At 26.2% G+C, this 23,890-nt stretch overlaps 2 protein-coding genes across 2 annotated transcripts; both read left to right on the forward strand.

The window, feature by feature from the left end:
• The first annotated feature begins 15 nt into the window (after nucleotides 1-15).
• Nucleotides 16-8,509, forward strand: LOC113551052 (testis-specific serine/threonine-protein kinase 3-like). The gene is made up of 3 exons (XM_026953071.1): nucleotides 16-255; nucleotides 2,106-2,555; nucleotides 8,189-8,509. Exons 1-3 carry the CDS (start codon nucleotides 16-18, stop codon nucleotides 8,507-8,509), a joined length of 1,011 nt encoding a protein of 336 aa, XP_026808872.1.
• Nucleotides 8,510-17,397: 8,888 nt separating this feature from the next.
• On the forward strand, nucleotides 17,398-23,664 carry LOC113553138 (protein ecdysoneless). Its single transcript, XM_026956311.1, has 12 exons — nucleotides 17,398-17,809; nucleotides 17,987-18,104; nucleotides 18,157-18,244; nucleotides 18,321-18,481; nucleotides 18,543-18,701; nucleotides 18,765-18,927; nucleotides 20,008-20,133; nucleotides 20,999-21,372; nucleotides 21,537-21,748; nucleotides 21,827-21,913; nucleotides 22,971-23,089; nucleotides 23,160-23,664. Exons 1-12 carry the CDS (start codon nucleotides 17,563-17,565, stop codon nucleotides 23,367-23,369), a joined length of 2,064 nt encoding a protein of 687 aa, XP_026812112.1. The 5' UTR covers nucleotides 17,398-17,562; the 3' UTR covers nucleotides 23,370-23,664.
• The last annotated feature ends 226 nt before the right edge of the window (nucleotides 23,665-23,890 follow it).

The following is a 23,890-nucleotide window of genomic DNA, read 5'->3' on the forward strand; positions in this document are numbered from 1 at the left end:
ATGCACAACTTAAGAATGTCAGCAACATCAGACTCATCTTTTCTGGCAAGATATAACTTCAAAGTACGGAAACAAATTGGTGAAGGATCATTTTCCAAGGTTTACTTGGTCAAATTAGGAAATGAAGATGGAAGTTCAATCACGATCGCAACAAAAGTGATCAACAAGAACCGCGTTTCCCCTAGGTTCGTGGAGAAGTTCTTGCCTCGTGAACTTGATTTGTTGGTCAAACTGAAGCATCCGTATATTGTGCAGGCAAGTATGAAATAGGTGTATTACACGAACCGTAATAATAATTATTATTATAATATTCAAGCTTAAAATAGTTTGTCTAATAGAATTTTGAAGTACCTACAGTACATTATCACATGTGATGAATTTATGTACAATGGTTTTTAGATTTTAAAAATATACCTAGAGATATTATAGGTACCTATACCACTTGCTTAATCACAATTTTCGTTACCTACTCATTTTTATGCATTCAAAATTTGTTTTTATTTGTGTAATGTAAATTCGCACCAATGGTACTTACTACTTACAGTTAAAATATCCATATTTTTTTGTTGAGATTATTTTGAATACATATGTAGCTCGTATGGTAAAATGTGAACTTTATTTACCGTGCTCGGAAAACCAACCCACGCCAGTCTTTGCCAACCATACAGATAATTATTATTAAATTCCACCAAAAAACTTTGTCATTCTCAAATAAAACACATTATTGAAATAAAGTAATTGACAAACATGAAATCCTCTAGTTAGAAACAGACCTACGCAATAATGAAAAGCGAAAAACACTTCAAAGTTAACATTTTTAGTGTTAAGTTAAGCCCATAGTATACAAAATCGTATAGCTTACACTGCTTACAGTAAATGTTTTGTCAAAAACACATTTTTAGTATTATCAATTTAAAAGGCACTATTTCATAAAATAAAAAAAAATTATAGCCATATAATTTTTTTGTCACGTACGAATATCTTTTGTGCATCACCAAGATTATATAAAATATATTTGTTTTCGTTGAATTCGGTCCAGCGCCGTAAGGCAAGAAAAAAATCGTTGATTTTATTAAAAATTAAATTATTTTTCTTTAAAAAATGAAAGTTTAATATAATATATACAATACATATATTATATTTATGACAATAATATTAAAATGTATAGAGTATAAAAGTACAATATATTACAGTATAATTGTCACATTATTTTAAAATCCAAAAGAGAATTAGAAATACATGTATTATGACGTCAACATGCCAAATGTGTTCCTAGGTTAATATTATTTTGATATTCAATACTGAGGTATATATCATATCTCATAAGCCTTAGTAAATTATAAATCAGTTCTTTTCAAGCACAATCTTTGGAGGCTTCTCAGCTGATCCATCATATTATTTCTTTTGATGTTGTCCACAGTCAGATCCTCAATGATAATTCTTAGTCATAAACTCAGTAAAGAGAAATAAGTTACAAGAAACAAAAGCATTTTTTCTAAGAATTAACGACGTTAAAGATGAGTTTTGGAAACTATTTGAGTTTAAAAGTTTTCTGTCGACATTTTAAAGATTTAATTTTTACCAAAGTCCTGTTTAGACAACAGGCAGAATTTTGAAAGCATAGATTTTTGCTTATTTTTTCCTTTTTATTGTTGCCATGTCACGAATTAATTGAAAATATTGTACACTTATTTGTATTACTCTAGGGACATTTTACAATATGTTACACAATATATTCGTGCCAAAACTTTAAACTTAAGACATAATTTGACTACTCAATGAACATAAATAGGTGATTCAACTTTTAAAATATTTAAATACATAGATATCTAAGATTTATCATAGAAACACGTAAATAATAATCATAAATATCATGTATTTTATTTTGGATAAATAAAAAGCAATTATGAACTACATATTATAGTAATTTTAACTCTCAGAAATAATTTTCCAAAATCGTATTTCAAACACGTTGGATCGGGAAAAAAAAGTTATGTTTATAATAACTAGACCACCAATATATGGACGGTGGACTGTTATTTCAGTACATAAAAACATTTTCGATATTTCCAACAAGCGTTGAAAGTGTGTCTCCTTTTCCGCAGGTGCATAGCGTGTTACAGAACGGATACAAGATCTTCATAAACATGGAGTACGCGGAGAACGGTGACCTGTTCACATACCTCCAGCATAAGACCTTGGAGGAGCCGCAGATACGTTCGTGGTTTATGCAGATCTTGTATGCGTTCATGTACATGCATAGGATGGGCGTAGTCCACAGGGACCTGAAGTGCGAGAACATACTGCTGACGCGCAATTACAACGTGCGTATAACCGACTTCGGGTTCGCCAGGTTCGTAGACCTGGGACGTAATCCTGGCGTGGACACGGCGTGTGGCACAATGCTCTACTCGTCCCCCGAGCTATTGTCAGGACAACGACCATACAACCCGGTGCTCGTGGACGTGTGGGCGATAGGTATCGTGCTGTACACGATGACCAACAACAAGGAGCCGTTCCGAGACAAGAACAAGAGGGCAATGCTCAAGAAACAGGTGAGCACGTGATATGATGTAATGCATGCGAACACAAAAAAAAGTGAAAAACGGGTACCGCCCTGATGTACATTGGGTATCGGGTGGGTAGCAGTAACGGCTGTGTTAAATTTGAATTCAATAATATATCCATTGTAGGTATACAAAAAATGATTCTGAACGGAAACGGTCTTTTCACGTGATAACACGTCACTATAAGTACATTTCATGATATATTATGGTTTTTGATATTAGTATTGCGATCGGTCGATTTGACTATTGCTGAAAAGTTGCATTTATTTTTTAATTATTATAATAATATATATTTATATTACATATTATTATATTATTGCGTTATTAACTTTTTAGCCAATACCATCACTTGACCGTAAAACAGTGCGAATAAGTTCATATATTATAAATAAGTACGACATCTATATATTAAAATTAATTAATATGTTATGAACATTTCATTCATTCATTTAACATTTAGTAAAATTTATAATGTACGTTAACATTTTTAAGTTCCCACAAATAATGTTTTTGAATTATAACACATTAGTTAAAAACGTTATTTATTGTTTAAATAAGTAATTTCAGCCAAATTTGAACTTAAAATGTGTATAAAAGTAATTTTTTTGCATAGTTTCGAGATGATTTGTGAGGAAACTTTTATCAATATTTATAGAAAACAAACCAAAAAAAAATTAAAAATTTGTCATGTATATAAATACCTCAAAAGGAGTTAACAATTTTTTAAATTTTATCATACATTAAAAATGATAATATAAACATTTGGCGAATATTTCAGGTATTTACTGACTGGTTTAAACAAAATATCAAAAACCATTTAAGGATAAATAATTAATATTGAATAAATATCCAATGTCTTAAAAATTTGAATTTAAAATGCTCGTAAAAAATTAATTTTTTAAATTTTAACTATAAACACTTATAAAAGAATATAGTGACCATGGACTTTCATCCATTTTTTTTTCAATTAAAAGATTAACACCTTTCAAAGCGCTTTGCATTCTATTCTGTAAATAATTTTTAATCGGTCTTTACAGGAAAAAAATGAAAATTACTCAAATTTCAAGTTTAAACACCATGAAAAGGCTAAAATATTTTTTAAATTTTATTATAAATAAAAAATGATAATATTAACATTTTTTTGAAAATTTCAAGTAGATATCTACATTATTCGTTATTGAGTTATAATATCGATTTCATAATAAAATTCGTATTTAATATGATTAGCGTAAAAAATTCCTGTTTTTCATTTTTTCTCTCTGATATATTTGAAATATATTAGGAATTTTTAATTTTGACCTCTTTATATTATAAATTACAAATTAGATACAATTTTCTGTTTCAAATCACTCGCACAGTTGAAAACTTAATCATTTTTTCGACTATCTATCGTTTTTGTGTATACAGATATAAAAACAAAAAAGTACACATCATTATAAAATTAATATACTATTTTTCTCACTCAGCATCTAAAATAAGAACACTATTTTAAATACTTTTCGTATAAGTAATCAAATATGACGTATCCTGGATAATTGTTTTATATATTTAAATTACTTTGTTTCCGAACCCAGTAAATAATTTTAAATTTGTTGAAAATTAATAGGCACTATAAATATTAAACACCACGATACTTATGTTTATAATTAAAATTTCGACGTATTAACTATAAACATTAATATCCAACTATTACAAAAGAAATAATAAATAATTGAGAAAAAAATATATCTTTAAAGTATGTATATAATAATACAATAATACCTATTCGTATGTACTTACTCTGAGACTCTGGGTTTAATTTAAAACAAAATATTCTGATTATATTTTTATCAATATATTAAAATAGGTATTTCAAATCAAAAATAAAATTATTCTCTACAAAACTGTAAGCAAAGAGAAGTAAGAGGGTGAATAAATATATCATATAATAATATATTCATACTTACGAATGTGCTTATTCATGAACCGTGTTTACCACTGTTTTATCATTAACTAAACATATAAACTACAAAGCTGATTTGGACTAAGTAGATATGCTTTTAATGGAAATTCATGATGAATGTCTGAATGTCCGGTGGCAATACAAACTTCTTTTTAAATCGAGAACTACCCTTTTTTTTTTTAATGTTCCAAATAAAATTCAAACATGTAGTTTTTGAGTCGTTTAATCTTAATGTACTAATGATGAAGGATAATAGTCCATTTTGACAAGGTATTTAAAAGGATTTGAGAATAATAATAATATATTACCATAGTTACATATTTTAAATCGACATAACAATATATAATTTAAAATATAACATCTGACAAAAAAATATTTAAACATTAAATATATTGATAATTATATTATAATATAATATATTTATAAATTATAAAGTATAAAATTTTCAAAATAACTTATAAATTAAAATTAATTGTCAATTATAGTCGCATGCATAATTATTTCTAATTTACATTGTAACTGAATAATATCGTCCATTTCAATAACGTCCTACATAGAATAACAAATTTCACCGTAAAGTAACGAAACTAATCTAATACACATCATTTATAAAAGCGTAAAAGTCATTCTAAGATTTTAGACTTATTGTAAAACATTGCCGTGTCCCCTAGTGATTATAACTTATAAATGATTGTAGAATCTGAGAAAACGAATTATTCACATTTTGTCGTAGGTTGATGCACAATATTGCATATATCATTAAAAAAACATAGTGTAATATATTAGAGAGTAATAAATGTGTACATTCGACATTGCTTATTATTTTGTTTACGTTCTATATTTGCTAATACGTTTATTATTCTATCGTTTTCACTGGTATGACGTAACAATGGTGGTTTTACATTACTTTACGAAGCGATTGTCATATACAGCGTCGACTACTAAAACTAAATTGTCCGTTCATGATTTCACAGAAAATTGTGTAATGTTGTGTGTACTTAAACTTGTCCTCATTAAAAAATATATAGACAATACAAATATGAACTTTAAGTAAAAAATAATCATTTAAATAAAAATCTTATGATTTTGTTTATTTTCATTAAACCTACCTAATAGGTTTCGGTTGAATTATATAATTATTAAATTATTTTTATTCGAATTGTTGACCAGGCATGGATCTAGAAATCTGAAAGAGGTGAAAGCTACATTTTTTCCAGAAAAAATACAATCATTATCTTAATTTATGATAGACTAAAGATAATATGATAGATTTGATAACAATATTTGATTGTTTCTTGATACCAATAAAAGCCAGTGGTATAGCGGTGTAGGTGTGGGGAGGATGGAATTACAGCACTTTCCAAAATTTCAAAAAATATTCAAAATGATTTCAGTTTTCTCTGAATGTATTTTATAAGACATAATAAAGTATTAAAATTACAATTTTTATGAAGGATGCTATAAAAATCTAAAATTTTATAATATATTCATGGCATTAACATACCAAATGTACGAGTGATCCTAGTTTAAGCCAACTATCAGCCAGCTCCTAAATATTAAAAGAAAAATAATGACTTTGACACAGGCGTAGGAAATAATTATTAATATCATCAAATGACGTTTTTCGTTGCGCAAAAAGATAATATATTTTTATGATTATTTTCGTGACTTCCCACGTCGCCGAAACCCAATTTGCCGAATCCCAATTCACCGACACCCCAGTTCGCCGACTACCAATTCGTTGATTTATTAAAAAATAAAAGTAAATACAAATTTGTCATGTATAAATGATTATTAAAACATTTTCAGTAGATATATTATATAAAATAAAAGTAGGTTATGATATATTATTATATACAGAGCACAGAGCTTAGACACATATTCTTCGAACAGGTTTTTTTTACTTCACCGTTGTGTGTATAATCGTGCTCTAATCCAACTTCTTGTACTTGACGTCATATAGATTGTCCAAAATGAAAGAGGCATCATTTTACTTCTGTGTTACATCCAAATAAATCTCTATTTGTAACAATCATTCCTATTTCAAAATCAATTTGAAATGTTTTTGGTTTAAAAGCTAAATCATTTCTCAAGGCAGCTTCTTTAATTATATTGAATATTCTCTTATAAGTATTATTGATTTTCTTTGGTAAAAAAGCATGAACGTAAATATAAATAAATATATGAATGTAATATATTATGATGTATAAAAATATGAATATATAATAGGCATATATTTATATAATATGTTAAAATTTATATTAATTTTTGAAATGATAACACAGTACATACCATAATCATTGGCACCATAACACCCATTACAAAACAGTGTAATGTATATATTTGTTTAAATAATTTGGGGGCTGATTTAATGTATCATCCACTGTCTGCGAAAAAGGAATATTTTAAAAATATTTTAAAACTGGTATATTTGTCGGCAAACTGAGTTGTCGGCGAATTGGGATTCGGCAAAGTGGGTATGAACCGATTATTTTATATTGTACAGAGTGTATCAAAAGTCTTCATACGATTGTAAATCTATATAGCTCGGCAATTGTTAGCCGCAGGTAAACGACCCATATACTAACAAACAGATTCAAAGATAAGATAGGTAACCAAGTTTATTTTAAGTTTCCATCAGTGTATGGGTCGTTAGCTATATAAATTTGTAATCGGATGAAGACTTTTAAAACACTCTGTATATTTTGATCAGATAAAGACTGATTTTACAATAATGTGTTTTTTTTTGGAGAACTTTTTGGGGAAGTTAAAAATCTCAAATCATATAAATTGAATGCAGTTCGTAAGCAAGTAATTGTCTTTAATTTCTCAATATTTTTAACCTAAAAAATTACTATAGTAGATAATACAAATAAATAAGTTAATTATTTTTAAATAAATAGACTACCGTTTAAAATAATTTTTGAATACAAGAACATTGTGGTTTTTAAATATAAAAACTATAAAACAATATTCTGTGCTAAATTGATCGAAGAGAGACAAAAACCAAATATAAAAATCATTAATAAATGGATAATTGTGTAATGCTTATGACATTTCGTTTCTTAATATCTTTAGCAATATATAATATACTTTAAGTTAAAAATTCTTGTCATGACAATTAAAGTAAAAATTGTTAATCAATAAACAATTTGAACACTATATAATTTACCTTTGCTTTATACCTAATACAGTATTATTATATACAACTACACACTAATATATAAAATATATATCTATTATTTATAATAATACATAATTTAAACTGTTCATTAATTTTAAACAGTCTTATTTTTGAATTACTATCGGAAACCTACTGTTAAACTGTCGTCGTTAGAACACGATTATAAGTAATGTATTGTATCTATATTCTATACAATATTATAAATTATTAAAGTAACCTATTAAAATCAATTTCTATTACAACACATAACTTATACATACGTTTTATTGAAATTCCCATTCATCCAAATATATATCATAGGTAAATTAGTTATGTTATTGTGGTTTTACAACCAAATCTATTAAACAAATATTTTTTTTTCTAATTTTTGGTGTTAAAACTATTATATAAACGTATATAATTATTGAATATAAAGCGCATTTCATTATTTTTTTTTATTGAATGAATTTTGATTAATTATATACATTAAACAACATTGATATTTCACGAATATAGTTGGCTAAGAAATATTCATTCCGGAGCTCAATGATTCGAAGTAGACGACTGAAAGATTTGATTGCAACATTCCTGGAGCCAGACTGCGATAATCGAACAACATTAAAGGATGCTTTGCAACATCCTTGGATCAAAGAAGGCAATATCAAAATACCAGAGGATGTGGTCATGGCAAATGATTCAAATAGACCCATTTTAAAAAACAGTCCAGTAATCACGCGGCAATCATTAAGAGAGCCTGGATATCGTTACCAGTTAGCAAAATACGAAAAAACGAATAGCGTCATTAACAAACGGTTTGCCGTATTAAAGAAAAAATAATTTTTATTAGTTTTGTGATAACATTTTGTTAAATAGAGTGCTACACGTTTTGCATATACATTACCTTTAAATAAATTATTAACAAATATGACTCTTTAAAAAAGTTCAATAGTTTTATAGAAATAATGAAAAGTTTTCGTAAAATACTAAAATCATTAAATGCTGATAAGCATTACGAAGTACGCTTAACGAACGTTATTAAAACAGTTGTTTTATTCAGAGATTTAAATTTTTTCCCAATAGAAATTTATTTTAGTACTGTTTACGACACCATAAAGTAATCAACAAACTTTTGACTTTTATTTGAAATTTATAGCTATTATTATTCTGCAAAATTATTATTTACTAATTTTAATTAAAAATCGCAAAGCTATAAAGTAATTGTCACAATTATTATTAAAAAAATGTAATTTTAAGTACCGCGATAAACTGCAAATACTTTAAACATATTAATAAAACAAATTTATAAAAAGAGTTTTTACAATGATATTAATACGGTAAATCAGTTTTTATACTAACCTTTTCTGTAACAATTAAAAAAAAAAAACATTTTTTTTATAAAATTGTTTATAAAAAAATGTAATATAAAAACTGATTTACCGTATTAATATCATTGTTAAAACTCTTTATGTAAATTCGTTTTATTAAAATGTTTAAAATATATCGTGGTACTACAAAATTACAATTTTTTATAATTGTGACAATTACTCTATAGTTTTGCGATTATTAATTAAAATTAGTAAATAATATTATTGCAGTTTCACAATAAAAATTCAAAATGTAATATGTCAAAAATAAGTGTTTGTAGATTACTTTATCGCGACGTAAACAGTACTGAAATAAATTTTTATTGGGAAAAAATTTAAATCTCTGATTAAAACAATTGTTTTAATAACGTTCGTTAAGCGTAATTTGTATTGTTTATCAGCATTTAATGGTTTTAGTAATGTAACGAAAACTTTTCATTATTTCTAAAAAACTATTGAACATTTTTAAAGTCATGTTTTTCTGATTGAAAATAATTTATTTAAAGAAATGCATTTGTAAAATGTTTCTCTATCCAAAAAATGTTTTCAGAGGTCTAATATAAATTAATTTATAGAAATTTTCCTCTACTACTGTAAGTTCTTTGTTAATAGTGTAACGTCCCCTCTTCACCGGGCCCACGTCTTCCGGCCTTACAGGTTTAAATTTTGTTTATATTTATTTGTTAATATTATTACTAAGATCAGGGTTACTTTATTGAAGTAAATTACATATATACTTAACACATTTAATTAACTTAAAAAAATATTATTACCTTTTTAGTACCTAATTATTAATACCCATTATTGATTTTTATAATTCTTTAGATAATTATAGGTAGGTAATCTTTAATTTTATGGAACAATTAAAATACTACATATTTTATTTAGGTGGACAAGTACCAAATTTGTATTTATATTTATTATCTAAAATTTTTAAACAGAATTATTAACATAATTTTTTTTTCTTACATCATAATATTACATTAATTTTTTATCGATATAACAAATTACCCGGCTGCGAAAATATATAAAAATGTATAACCAATCGTTAGATTATTTTTCACAAGTTTGGACTAAAGCCAATGAAAAAAAAATAGCAAACAGCATATAACTACAGATATTCAATAAAAACAAATTATAAAAAAAAATATGAAAAATATATATCCATGAAACATGACATATTTGAATAAGAATGAATTACATTTTTACAATAATCGTTACATGTACCCTTGTCCATTTAAATCTGGACCCCAGATTTGGGTAGTAGTAGCACCGGTAACTGAGTGCAAGATAGTGGTGTAAATGTTTCATTATATAAGTCCAATCGCAAAAAAATAATAGTACCACCTCCGACTATTTTTTATTAGTTGAACTTCATCTAGTTGTATATACACCATATATCAAGGCAAGGGAGGTGACTTCATCTTTAAATATATATATATATTTTTTGAAAATGTTCATGACCGAGGTGATGACATAGGTTATAGGAACTCTTTTCTTTCTTCGTACCGACACCCACGGCTGTCCTCACTTACCCCTTTCGTTTGCCCTTAACACTATTTTTATATTCATAAATAATATGTTAGCCTTTCTTTTTTACAACAATAGCATATAATTATTCATCCTTTCATCCTAATTTTAACAATGATTACTATTACATTATTTTTTTTCTCAACAAAATATATTGTATTATCATTATTAATAATTTATTATTCAATTACATTTTTTTTCTTTCTTAATAACGGCAATTATTACAATAATATTATTATCCCTAATTTATATTAATATTATACCATATTGTCTAGGTGTATTACTCTACCTCTAGCTCTTACAATGTTTTCTGGTTTTTTGCTTCCCCTACAGTATAATCTTATTTTATTACTTATTTTATGTACAACTAAATAACCCACAATACCACCTACTAAATACAGTCCGTATATATGCCGGTTTTGATAGTTACTATACTCTGTGTCTTCTGATTCTTTATCTAAGTCCATAATAATATTATATAATTTTTGCAAAGATTGGTGTAAATTTTTTAGCTCTGGATTTTGAAAATTAAGATTTCTTAGATGTATTTTCGAATTTTTCATTTTGTCTATTTTTAAACTTAAATCGAAGATGTTTAATAAAAAAATGTCGGGGTTTATATTTACTGATAAATTTTTGATTTTTTTCTTCTAATGCCCTTAGTATTGTCGTTGGTGTATATAGTGAGCATGCATTTGGTAATTTTATAGTTTCTGATCCTTTTAAAATATAAAATGTTGTCGACGCAGAACAAACCAGGGTGGTTTGTGCTGTTGTAGATACCCAGTATAAAAATGTGTTTTTTGTATTAAGTTTTTTAAAGTATGCATTATTATGAAAAATATGGTGAACGGCACATTGTTTAGGAAGTACAGTATTATTAGTTAATTTTAGTAGTTGAATTGACAGAATTTTACAGTGTAGGTATATTCCCAAATAGACCGGCATATCTAACTCACAATATTTTATAGTAACTCCTAGAGTGCATTTGTTGTAGTCAATATCAGAAAAGGATGTAAATTGTTGGTTATTTTGTGAAATTGCTAAGTATGGATTGTTAGGTTGAATAAACATAAATTGCGAATATGTTACCTCAATTGGCATTGGCCATATTTGGAATAGGCTATAAATTTCTGGAGTACATATTATAGGAAAATTGATGATAAATAATAATTGAAAGTTTGAAAATTTAGTAGTTATTGTCACAAGTTTCATAATTTCCTCCAAGGCTGAATTTATGTCTATATTTAATGGTAAAACTTTATTTGTAAAAACTCACTTTGTATATTTCCCAGAATAGTTTTTAACTGTATATTATTAAGGATTACTGGGTGAAGTATATTTTTATGTGCCAATAATTAGGTATTTAATAATTCTTCCATTTCAAGCGAAAAACTTATAAAATTAAAATTTGTTAAATAATTACTTAATTGTTGATTTATTTGAAATTTTATTAAATCATTTTGCTTAAAATTAATTTTATTAACCAAGTCATTATATTCTCGTTGTAATATTATAAAATTCTGCGATTTTATTGATAATACATTTGATATCTGATTTAACCACGATTGTACTAATTTTACTTGTGTAAAGGTAACTAAAGTTTTCTCATTATTATTTTTATTTGTATTTATTTCTTGTTGTATTTTTTGGTAGTCTTTATCTCCTACAACTCCAAATGCCCAATTTTCAAATTCTCCTATTACATTAATTATTAGACCTCTCTTCATTCTTACCCCGTTTTTTAGAGACATTAGTGATGTTTGGAATTTAATAATGTTGTCTTGGTTATTTTTAATTCTGATTTAAAGTTATTGCATATATTTGAAAGATCAGTGTTAGCTGAACACAATTTATCGTTATAATGTATCAAGTTATTCATTTCATTAAACTTTTCGATGAAAACGGAAATATTTATATGTGTTAATAGACTAAATTTACTAGAGTAAACTTTCATTTTATAAATTGGTTCGTAATAACTACATGATCCGCCTCCTTGGTTGTTGTCAAAAATCTTCTCCTTTATTTGAAAAGTCTCAGTTCCTATTACTCCAAACACTCCAAACGCTAAAATAATTAACATTTTTTCGAAATATTTTTATAACTTATAAATATATTTTTTAATTTTAATTTTAATTTACAGAACAAGAGAAAATAATTAATTGATTATGTATTTAATAACGAATAAGATAATAAATTTATTTTATGATACTGTTTAGATTATTACTGATATTACCTATGTCGATGACCGATGTCCGTTGATTAATAAGACACTGTTCAGACACATCTGATTATACAGACGTATATATTGACACATCGTACGTAGACTATAGGTAATATTCTGATATTCATTATAAACAATAAATAATATATAAAATACATGCTTACTATGGGTATTCACATTTTTTTATGTTTTATCAGGTGCTGGGTATATATTTTTGATGATCATTCAACTATTAATTGACCCATATATTTATTTACTAAATTGCATATTTGTGAAAACTTCGTTATATACACCTACATTATTACTAAAATAGTTACTAAAAATACGGCTAGGGGAAAAAAAATTGAGCCGACAAAACTGTATTAATATTGCATAACATTACTAAGAAGTTAAGTGGCTGTTAATAATTTTTGAGATAGTCCGACTATAACACTGTTGTTTACAACGTGACAATCAATATGTCATAGTAAGATATGCAAAAATTGTTATTATATTATAATATTCTTAATTAAATACATTGATTAATTTATTTGTCAAATTCTTATTTTAATAATAATATATACAAATCTTATAATTTAAGGACAATCACTTTATTTATTAAAATAAGTGAGTCCTACAAAAATATTTTAATTATCTAATACTTAAATATTTAATTAATAGTTATTTCAACTATAATAATATACACTTTGTATTTGGGACCGATCTCTATATTTTTTTATTTGTTGAGCATGATTTTTCTCGGCTTGTCTTTTTCCATTTTTATCTATCTCAATTAAATATGTTACTTGGTTAATTGTTTTTATTATTGTACAAGAGCCTTCATATCTATTTGCAAATTTATCTTTTCTTACATTAATTTTTACCAAAACTTTGTCGCCTACATAGAAGTCTATATCTTTTTTTCCTCTATCTGCGTAACATTTCTGTTTCTCAAAAGCATTTTGCAGAATATTTAGTAACATTTTACGAATTGAATTTAGTTTTTGTATTTCTATAATAGTAGAATAATTTGAATTTGATGGAATAATAGCGACTTCGACTGTGGCATTTATGACTTGAGTATAAACGTTATTAATATATTTGTCAAACAAAAAGTTTTTAACCGTATACCGTTATAACAGTGGTTGGTATCTGATATTTTTAAGGCAACATAATTATATATATATCAAAGGATTAAAATACAAATATCAGTCTATAATATGTTTTCAAAATTTTCATTGTTTCTTGAGTAGTGGGTGGATAAGTTAATTTCCTGGGTTATGTCAAACATATTTTAAATTTAAAAAATTAAATCAAATTTGTTACTTATTATTGTTGGTTATTATATTTATAGTGTTTCATAAACTAAAAACGTCCTGTTCTAAAATCTATTCAACGAGAGAACAAATAGATTCAGTATATCTTCGTTTGATACCAGCACGGTATGGTTTTGTATGGGGATATACAAAATAATTTATCTTACTTAATATAATACCTAAAAATGTATATCACCTTAACTGATGTGATAAAATATAAATATAGCACTACTTTTAGGGTGTGGAAAATAATATTTGTTTAATTAGGTAAAATCATTTCGGGTGTACTCTAACATTTTTCAAGTTTTGTTGACCGGATGATAAGTTTCTTTGAAATTCTTTGGTCTGGCAGTGTGAGCCCTAAAATTATTAAGAGGTTGATTAATTGTAAATGTACAGATATATTCTCGTATTTAAATTAAAAATATAACTTACCCCAAAATGGAATAGTTACCGAAAAAAGTATCGATGAGATCCTAAAAATAGTTAAAAACCAAAAAATAGAGTGAACACAACACAGTAGATAATAATTTGTGAATTAATTTTCGTAAAAATTGACTTACCATGTTTATTATTTTCTGTTATGTTGATTCAATAAAAGTCAACGTTATCCGTTGATGTAACAGGAAATATTGTTCAATTTCTTTCAAATGAGATACAAGTTATAAGTACTGAAGCACAAATGCACAATTACTTGCAATTTTGGATAATAATCATAAATAATATAACAAACACAATGACTACCTTTATGACCACGAATTAAGATATACCTAAATATATAGTAAATCTTAACTCATGGTTATGGTATATCTTTTAATCACATATTTTAGTGACAGAAGGTTTCAATTCTCAAGTCTAATAATTATAGAAATTTCTTTATTTTTAAATATAATATTAATTTAAATTATTTTGTTAATTTTAACAACTTCAAGAATTATATTAATAATATTTTCATTTTTTTTTTGATTTGTTATTATTTTATATTCAATATTTGTTCGAGCGCGGAACAATTTTGCTGCAATATAGCAATATAAACTTGCACCGGACACCACAGTGTGATGGCAGAGATAAGTGGCCAGCAAGCTCTCCCTTCCATTATCCAACGACAGCTCGTCTGCCGGTGGCCGTACCGTCAGCCAGTCCGGCGATCTACAGCCTTTGGGCTTTGTCTTTTTCTAACGGTTGGGCCCTACTCACGTATCTGCACGCATATTATAACTGTGAAGGACCTATCACCTACGTGTCGCCGTCTACCAGGAAGCTGCCGCTAACCAGGTCGTCTTTTTTTGTTATTTATGTACCTTTTGTATTTTACTATTTTATTATTAACATATAGGCGTTAATTATTGTTATATTAAAGGTTGTAACCGGAGACCTATGTAAAGGTCTTAGAATTATTATTATCGTATTATATATATTATTAATTATTCACGGGGCGCCCTATAATAGGTTTATTTTAATTATTTATTATTTTCTTTTATTCTTTTTTTTACATTTTTGGTGGTGTTTTATGCACCCGTATAATAACAAAATTGACGTGCTATTATAATATATAATATATAATAAATGATCAGTTCAATTCAATCGGAATAATAATAATAATAATACAATTCAAATATAATATGATATAATAAAAAAAATCATATGTTATGATAAATTTTAATAATAATATGTAGTAATAATAAATTGTCATGTCATGATATACGTTATATTGGTTGAAATTTAAATGAAACGTTAATTATAAAATTTAATAGTGAAATTTCGTTTTTTTTTAAACTTTCGATTTGTTTATTTAAGTATTCTAATTTTAAATGTTTTTTTTTTATAATTTTTCTTTTTAGTATTAACGCTATTAATTAAGACATATGTATTAATCTGGAATGATTTTAAGACGTCAATGAATTGGAAAATATGTGGATGACTAGAGTAAAAATATGAATTAAATTTCGAGTGAAAAGCTTCACATGCATTTGTTGTTCTTTGTATACTATTTGAACATTCAGACCAAACATGAGGAGGGAATTTAGAATTTTCAGAAATATAGTTATCTAATATATAGTCTGAAAATTCTTCACAACCAGTTGGAGCAATGGCCATAAGCTCAAACACAAACACATCACTCACCATTTCAGTAGGTAAAAAAGGTAGTCCAAAAAACCTCTTTAAAAATTTACCGATTTCTGTAGAAGTTCTGAAATCATTAGTTAAACCAATAACTTGAATTTTTCGCCACCTATAGAAATTGATGATGTATTATGTATACATGTTCCCATACCTTCTTCACATAAAATAATACCCACATAAGTTATTAATATAATTTACTATCATAATGTACCTATCATAGATAAATTGTATCTACATTGTAAGTAAGTAACGCACGCACTCACACACATGTATACAGTACAATTTATGAACTATCGATTTTAGTGACACGATACTATCGATTTTAATGATTTTATAAGATAATATCGATAATAATTATATGGCTGACTTGCGTCCCCAAAACGGAACGCAATTTACCGGTCACATTTACTACCTGAAAAATATATCTTTTTTCTGGGACGCAAGTAACATGCAGCCATTGATTTTCCATTAACATACTTAAACAAAAGTCACACACCACTTTTGACATAATACTTCTAACAATGTAACCAGAAATGTAATTTAATATTTCATTAACATATTCTCCTAAATGTGTATTTATTCAGTTGATCTAAAAATATGTCAAAGTCATTTTTATTTTCTGAATCAGATTCTGCATATGATCTTTCATTTTGTACAAATTCTATGTTTATTTTTTCCTTTTGGAAAGGGAATTCTAGAGTTTAATATATCAAACTTTTAAAAGTACATATTCTAGTATGAACTACTTATATTAAGTTATACCAGGGGTCAGGGGTTAAAGTGGTTACCCTACCTCTAAATGTGGTTAAAGAGCGTTCCCTTTAACAAATTATTCGTAAGGTACGCCGGAACGCAGTTGTATTGCTGTGTAATTTTAATTATAAAAATTTATTAAATTGAATAGTTCAGTAAAATGTGTTACATTTCAAAAAAATTGATTTTGAATCAGTGACCGAATCATCCTATCTCTATAGTTGCGTGTATAAACTATGGGTTTTTGTCATTCGGTGGTGGGGGTAACGCTCAATGCGACAGTTCGTTTTTCGGAACAGAGTCCGTACTCCAGTAGTTGTTATCTATCTCAGTGAGTATATATTATGCACGGACTAAGATATCTATAGTCTGTGTTATCAATACTACATTTTCCCCTATTATCAATTATTATCAATATTATCATTGGCGCGTGTGTGTGTGCTCTGTAACTTGGACAGTTCACTGTTCAGTCTTCAGCGGTCTTTGCAACTTCGTGTCTCACTGTTTCAGTTTGAACATTTAAATTAAAAAATATATATTATATAACAATTCTTTAAAAAAAATACTAATTTTCCCAGTCACACCACTCATTGATTCCAAATGGACAGTGCAGTAACAACAGTGAGGTATGAAGATTATGTCGAGTATTTTCTGTTCGTACGATCGGACAATAGTGAGGATGATGCCGAAGAACTGGTGAAACACATTAACCATTTGAACACTAAGGCATTGGAGTTAGTCGACCGGCTGTCCGAAGAATATATATGGCATAAGGACAGGTTCAATTTGATACCACGGTTTTGTCCATCAGCTGAACTACGACAGTCATTCTCCGATACTTCAGATGGTATTTCTTATATATTGTGATCACAACTTAATTTGCCCTATATTTTTCCATTAATATCTACCCATTTTTAACCACTCAACCAAACATCAGACAACCCATACAATAAATAAAATATAATCTAGCTATTCTGTGATTGTACAATGGATCTCAGGCGTGTTGGCTTTTACTGTTTTCCAGAAGTATTACCACCACATTTGTATGGTGTAACCCACTATGGTGATAACATTGAAGACGAATGGTTCATTGTATACTTGCTGAAAGAGATTACAAAGGAGTATCCTGAACTGGTTGCTCGGTATGTGCATTTAATTTGTTGTTATTTCAATATTTTACATTCCGATGTTTAGTGTCGTAGATTCGGACGGAGAATTTCTATTGATAGAGGCTGCAGAGTGTTTACCAAATTGGGCAAATCCTGACAACTGCGATCAGAGGGTAATTTCATTCGATTATTATTTATGATAAAACTTACATAATGTTATTCATACTAATTTATTAAATATTTTAAAAGGTCTACATAAGTGACGGCGATGTTCATATTATCCCATTAGTTAGTTCAAATAGAAGAAAATCAATTACTGTTTCACAAGCATTGGAACAGATCACCAAGTATCCTACTGCCACTATAGCTACACAAGAAGTCAACTCTGCAATATCATTGCGCTTACATGGGTAAAAATATACAAATTAAATTAAATATACTTCAAATAATTGACCTTATTTTAACTTTCAGTTATCCAGGTAAAATTAAAGAAAATCTCCATTGCTGTCATGCTTATTTACCTGTAGGTGTAGCATACTTATTAAAACATCAACCTAGTCTAATAGCACCAGCCGTTTTAGCATTTTGTCATAGAGATATGTTGGACATTAAAGCATGCCAAACAATGAAGTAATTAATTTTGTAATAAAATATTATAGACATCGGTAATCATTATATTTGTTATGTTCTTAGAAATTTTTCTCCTAAAGATAGAGTAATGTGTGCTGTGACCATGACCAAATGTTTGTATGCTATGCTTATTCAACAAAAATACGTTCCTGAAAAGAGGACGGGTTGGGATTTAGCTGAACCATCAGATTTGCGCCACAAAGCACAAATTACAGGAATAAGAATCGTAAGTATGATACATTTTATTTTTACTTAAATAAAACAATTTAATTGGAAAATTTGAACATGAATATATTAGGTATTTTATATTATATTCATTAATAAAATCTAACTAAATAATATTTAAAACTGAATTTTAACTATAAATAATAACACAAAATTTGTTGTTCTTGGTATTAATAAAAAAATGCAAATAGAAAAATAAAATTGTATGTATTTAATTTGTTTATAACTTTATAACACAGTAGAGTGGAAGAACTAAAATGCCTATTTCTATACCTATAATATCAATTTATAAATATATTTCTAAGAGAATGTTATACCCGCATATGTTGTCTCAATATTACTAATGTAGATCATAGCCAGAGCCGTACCGAGCCATTTTTTATCCTGAGGCAGAACTTTAGCAACGTGCCGCCCTGGGTAGGGGGGGGTTGACACTAGCAATTTTTAATATTTTTCAATAAAATAATAAGATTAAGAAAATCAGTACATTTTTAATTAGGTTTCGAGCTAAACAAGAAATAATATTTTTACCCACAAGTTTATTATTCTCAACCTTATTTTATAGGAAATAAATAAATTCAAATTTTACAAATTAATAAGGTATTTATAATTTGTTATGATTCATAGCAAATTCACATTTTGTGATGTTAGCTTTAATATTAGAATAAATTTACTTATTATAAAATTTAAAGGTAAGAATATTATCTAGAAAATGTCATATGCTTTTATTGATATTATCATTTTAAAGTGAGTTATGAATATTTTAAAGTTTTAATATTGTACATAGCTATAACTCACTTTAAAATGATAATATCAATATAAGCATATAACATTTTTTAGGTAATATTCTTATCTTTAAATTTAATAATAGGTAAATTTACTCTAATATTAAAGCTAACATCACAAAATGTGTTCTGCTGAATGCAAATTTGGTATGATCTACATTAGTAAGACAGAGATAACACATGCAGGTTTAACATCCTTTGATCATTTTTTTTTATATTCTGTATATTATATAGTTATTTATAGTTGATAAAGTGTGTTTTATTTATATATAATTGTATGATTATTTTTTATTAAGGCTTGTGGATTTGAAATATTAGTCAGTCAAGCAAAATCAACTGTCAGTGACACGCCTGTGGATTTGACCTATGACAAACGTTGGCATCATTACAAATCTTCTTTGGCAGACAAAGGATATTTTAAAGTAACAATTAATTTTAATTTATACAAATAAGATATCAATATTTATGTTTTCAATTTTCAATTTTTTTTTAGTTGTTTCTTTAAAATGAAATTATTTGACCATTGATTCTAAGTTATTTTCTAATGTGTATAAATCTTTTATTATAATTTTATCTTAAAAGAGATTAGGTAACAAATATTTGTTTGTATAAATTAATTTGTAAAACTTGTTTGATATCAATTAAATTAACAATAACATTTTATTTTAGTTATTGACTGTCAACTAATTATTTTATTTAGTTTAAAGCTTTATAAGGTTATACGATTCTTTAAATAACATTTTAATTGTACACTTCTTAATATTACTTTATTAGGGTTAATTGCTACTATTAAGTTGTAACTTAAAATGTATGTCTTTGTACAATTATTAAACACAGATAAGAATATTCTCTATAACACTAATTTATTTTAAAAGAAGTAATTTTTATTGGAGCCTTATTAAAAAGTTATTATAAATAAAAATGTATAATTATTTAATTGATGTATTGATATATTAAATTAATTTAAAAAAAATAATAATAATACACTGTTCTGCTCAGATTCTAAAATACAGTATAAATAATATAATAATTATATGATAATAAATAATAATTGTTTTAATTTCTAATAATACCTTTTATTGTGAAAGATAAATAATATAAATTAATAATTCACATATTTCACTTTAGTTTTAGTGTTTAAAATGTTTGAAAATAAGTAAATAACATAAAATTACCCATAATACAGTTTTATTTTATGAATAAATAAAATATAAATATTACTATTTGTCAGGTACATTCTAAAATCAAAAAGTTATAAAATGATATACACTTTTATGTTTGTTACAGAATTTATATAAAGGTTCAAATGGATTCAAACTATTAGAAGATCAAGCTAAGCAATATTACCTATCAAATGTAGATGAATATTTATCATCTCCATCAATTAGTCAAAGAATTAAAAATATCTTAGACGGTGTTACTGAACAAGAATTATTACAGCTAAAAAATAGTACTTCAGATCTAAAACCAGCTGATGATGAAAAATGGTTAGATGTATCACCATCCGATTTAGATCGTATTCTTGAACAGAAGTTTGGATTAAAAAATTCTGAACAATCTTCAGCATCAAATTTTGCTTCTTCTTTTACTGATAAGATTAGAAGCTTTTTGAACCAAGCATCTGATATTAATGGAGCAGATTTTTCTAAAAATCATCTCAGGCAAGTGTAAATTGATCATGATGAAGTAGAATATTCATTATTGCACATTAGCATTACCTTACTATTTAATTTTTAGCAACTAATAGTACATATTGTAACTCTTTTATGATATTTCAATTTGGAAACTTAAAGTATATTATCTAATAATTAAATCAATTTAACAGCGATGATTCGGATGATTCAAATGTTGAAGATAAACCTGATGATAATAAACTTTCTAACTTACTAGTTTGTGGACCAGATGTAATGCGTCCGACAAATGATGATAAAGATGCAGTAAATGTTAGATACAATAAAAAGAAAAAGAAAATAAATGATAAAAGTGGTGTAAATTTTGAACCTGAAAAATATGAAGCTGCACTCAGAAGTATTTTAGGTATAATTTAATAATTTAAATTAAATACATTGTAATTTATTACTTATAATATTGGTTTTAAAATGTTAATGTTTATAGATTTTAAAATTCCTGAAGACAATTGGGATGAGTCAAACAGTTCTGACATGGATTCATATGGCAGTGATTGTGATGACACAATGTCAGGTATTAAATAGTTATTAATATTATTAGTTCCATTTATATATTTTTTTATACATTTGCTATACGTCTATTGAATTATTGAACTGTATTACTTTATAATCAGCCATTTAAATTTTATTATTATATTAATTTTTAATTACAGACTTATTTATTATACGTCTCTCTCATATAAAAATTTAATGATTACAGCGCGGATTTATATGCATTAAAAACCAACTAAATATGTGCTAAAAAATCTTAAATGTGCATAAAAAAATTAGCAATAATAAAATTAATTTTTGAACATTTAATTAATATAATATATTTAAAAAAGTTTTTAATTATTTACAATTTAAATTGTTTTATACTTATTTTATTTCTCTGATTATTGATCTAAGGTCATATTTGGGAAAACTGTTTATACCTACAAATATATTTATTAATTTATTTTGATATTAATCGAAACTATAAAAATAAAATTTTTTTTTTCTTATATAATAACAGGCAATAGTTTATATTTCAAAAATATCTAAAAAAAACAAACAAAACATTAAAGTATGTAATTAAAATTGTAAAATAGCTCTTAAAATAAAAAAATGCAAAAATATGCACTAAAAAGTTTCGTTTTTTAAATTTTTATATCACAAAATAAATGTTATGCTCACTTAACAAATCATCCAATTAACCAGAATAAATATGCAAATGCATACAAATCTACGCTCTAGTAATGGATAATACCAAATTGAAAATAATTGAAAAATATATCTCATGTTTTATAAAGATATTAATCTTACACTATTTTAAGTAATATTATAAGACTAATAAGTAATTTATTTCAAATAAATATACAATAATTGATGCAACTGTTTTTGTATTAGCACACTGACTAATGTCAATTTATGTCATAAAAATCCACAACAATAAATCTATGATCTATTGATCTTAATGATAAGATATCTTCACTATATATTCACTATTGTATTAAAATTAATAGTACAAAATTTATTTTGCTGAATACAAATTTGCTTGTATGTTTGTGATACACTGTGATATAACTGTTTTTTTCATCATCATTTTTTAGGAAATCAGGCTAGGACCAGCCTATCTAGTTATATGGCTCAAATGGATAAAGAACTTGCATCTACATCTTTAGGAAGTAGTTTTGTAAAAAAATCTAAAAATGATACCAACAAACTAAAAGTATGTAATTGATATTGTGTCCACCAATATATTTTCTTTTAAATTGTCATTTTAATTAATTTTTTTACAGAAAACTGTTAGAATAAACCCTACAGCCCAATGTCAAGACATTGAAGAAGATAATTTCTCAGATGTGGAAGATTTTGAACCTGTTGACATAGATGTTAACGCTTTTCAACACATTCTCAAATCGTATCAAGAACAGCTTGGTTTACCAGGACCTGCTAGCAACCTTTTAGGGCCAGCTGGTCTAAATTTAGGCCAAGATAATTCCAAATAAGTTTTTTAATTTTAAACTACAAATCACATTCTTATCTTTTAATATACAATTTTTTTTACACATACACACACATATATATATGATTTACTAATTAGTTTTTACGAATTAAATAATTCCTCGTATTTTAATATATCTTTTAATTTAGGCTTATAATTAAATTTTGAATTACAAAAAAAATTAATTTTTTGATGTCATATAGGTAATGAATGTCTTTCAAAAAAATCCATGATAATATTTATTTATTCTAGTCGTGATTTGTTTCATCATAATTATGTATAAATAAAATCTTGAATTATTTCTATATGATGTCTCCAACTTGTTTTATATTTAAATAAATCACTCTTTGAATTATTTTTGTTTATATATGATATACATATTCACCAACTTTTTATAAAATGTGTACCGTTCTACCAACCTTTAGCTTAAACTTTAAAGTAAAGTCTAAGTACTTGGTATATCAATGCTTTGTGTAAATCAACAATTCAACTTAAAAAAAATGTTATTGTTTTTTTTTTTATGAT

This window comes from Rhopalosiphum maidis, chromosome 2, assembly GCF_003676215.2.
Source record: "Rhopalosiphum maidis isolate BTI-1 chromosome 2, ASM367621v3, whole genome shotgun sequence".
Taxonomy (NCBI): Eukaryota; Metazoa; Arthropoda; class Insecta; order Hemiptera; family Aphididae; genus Rhopalosiphum; species Rhopalosiphum maidis.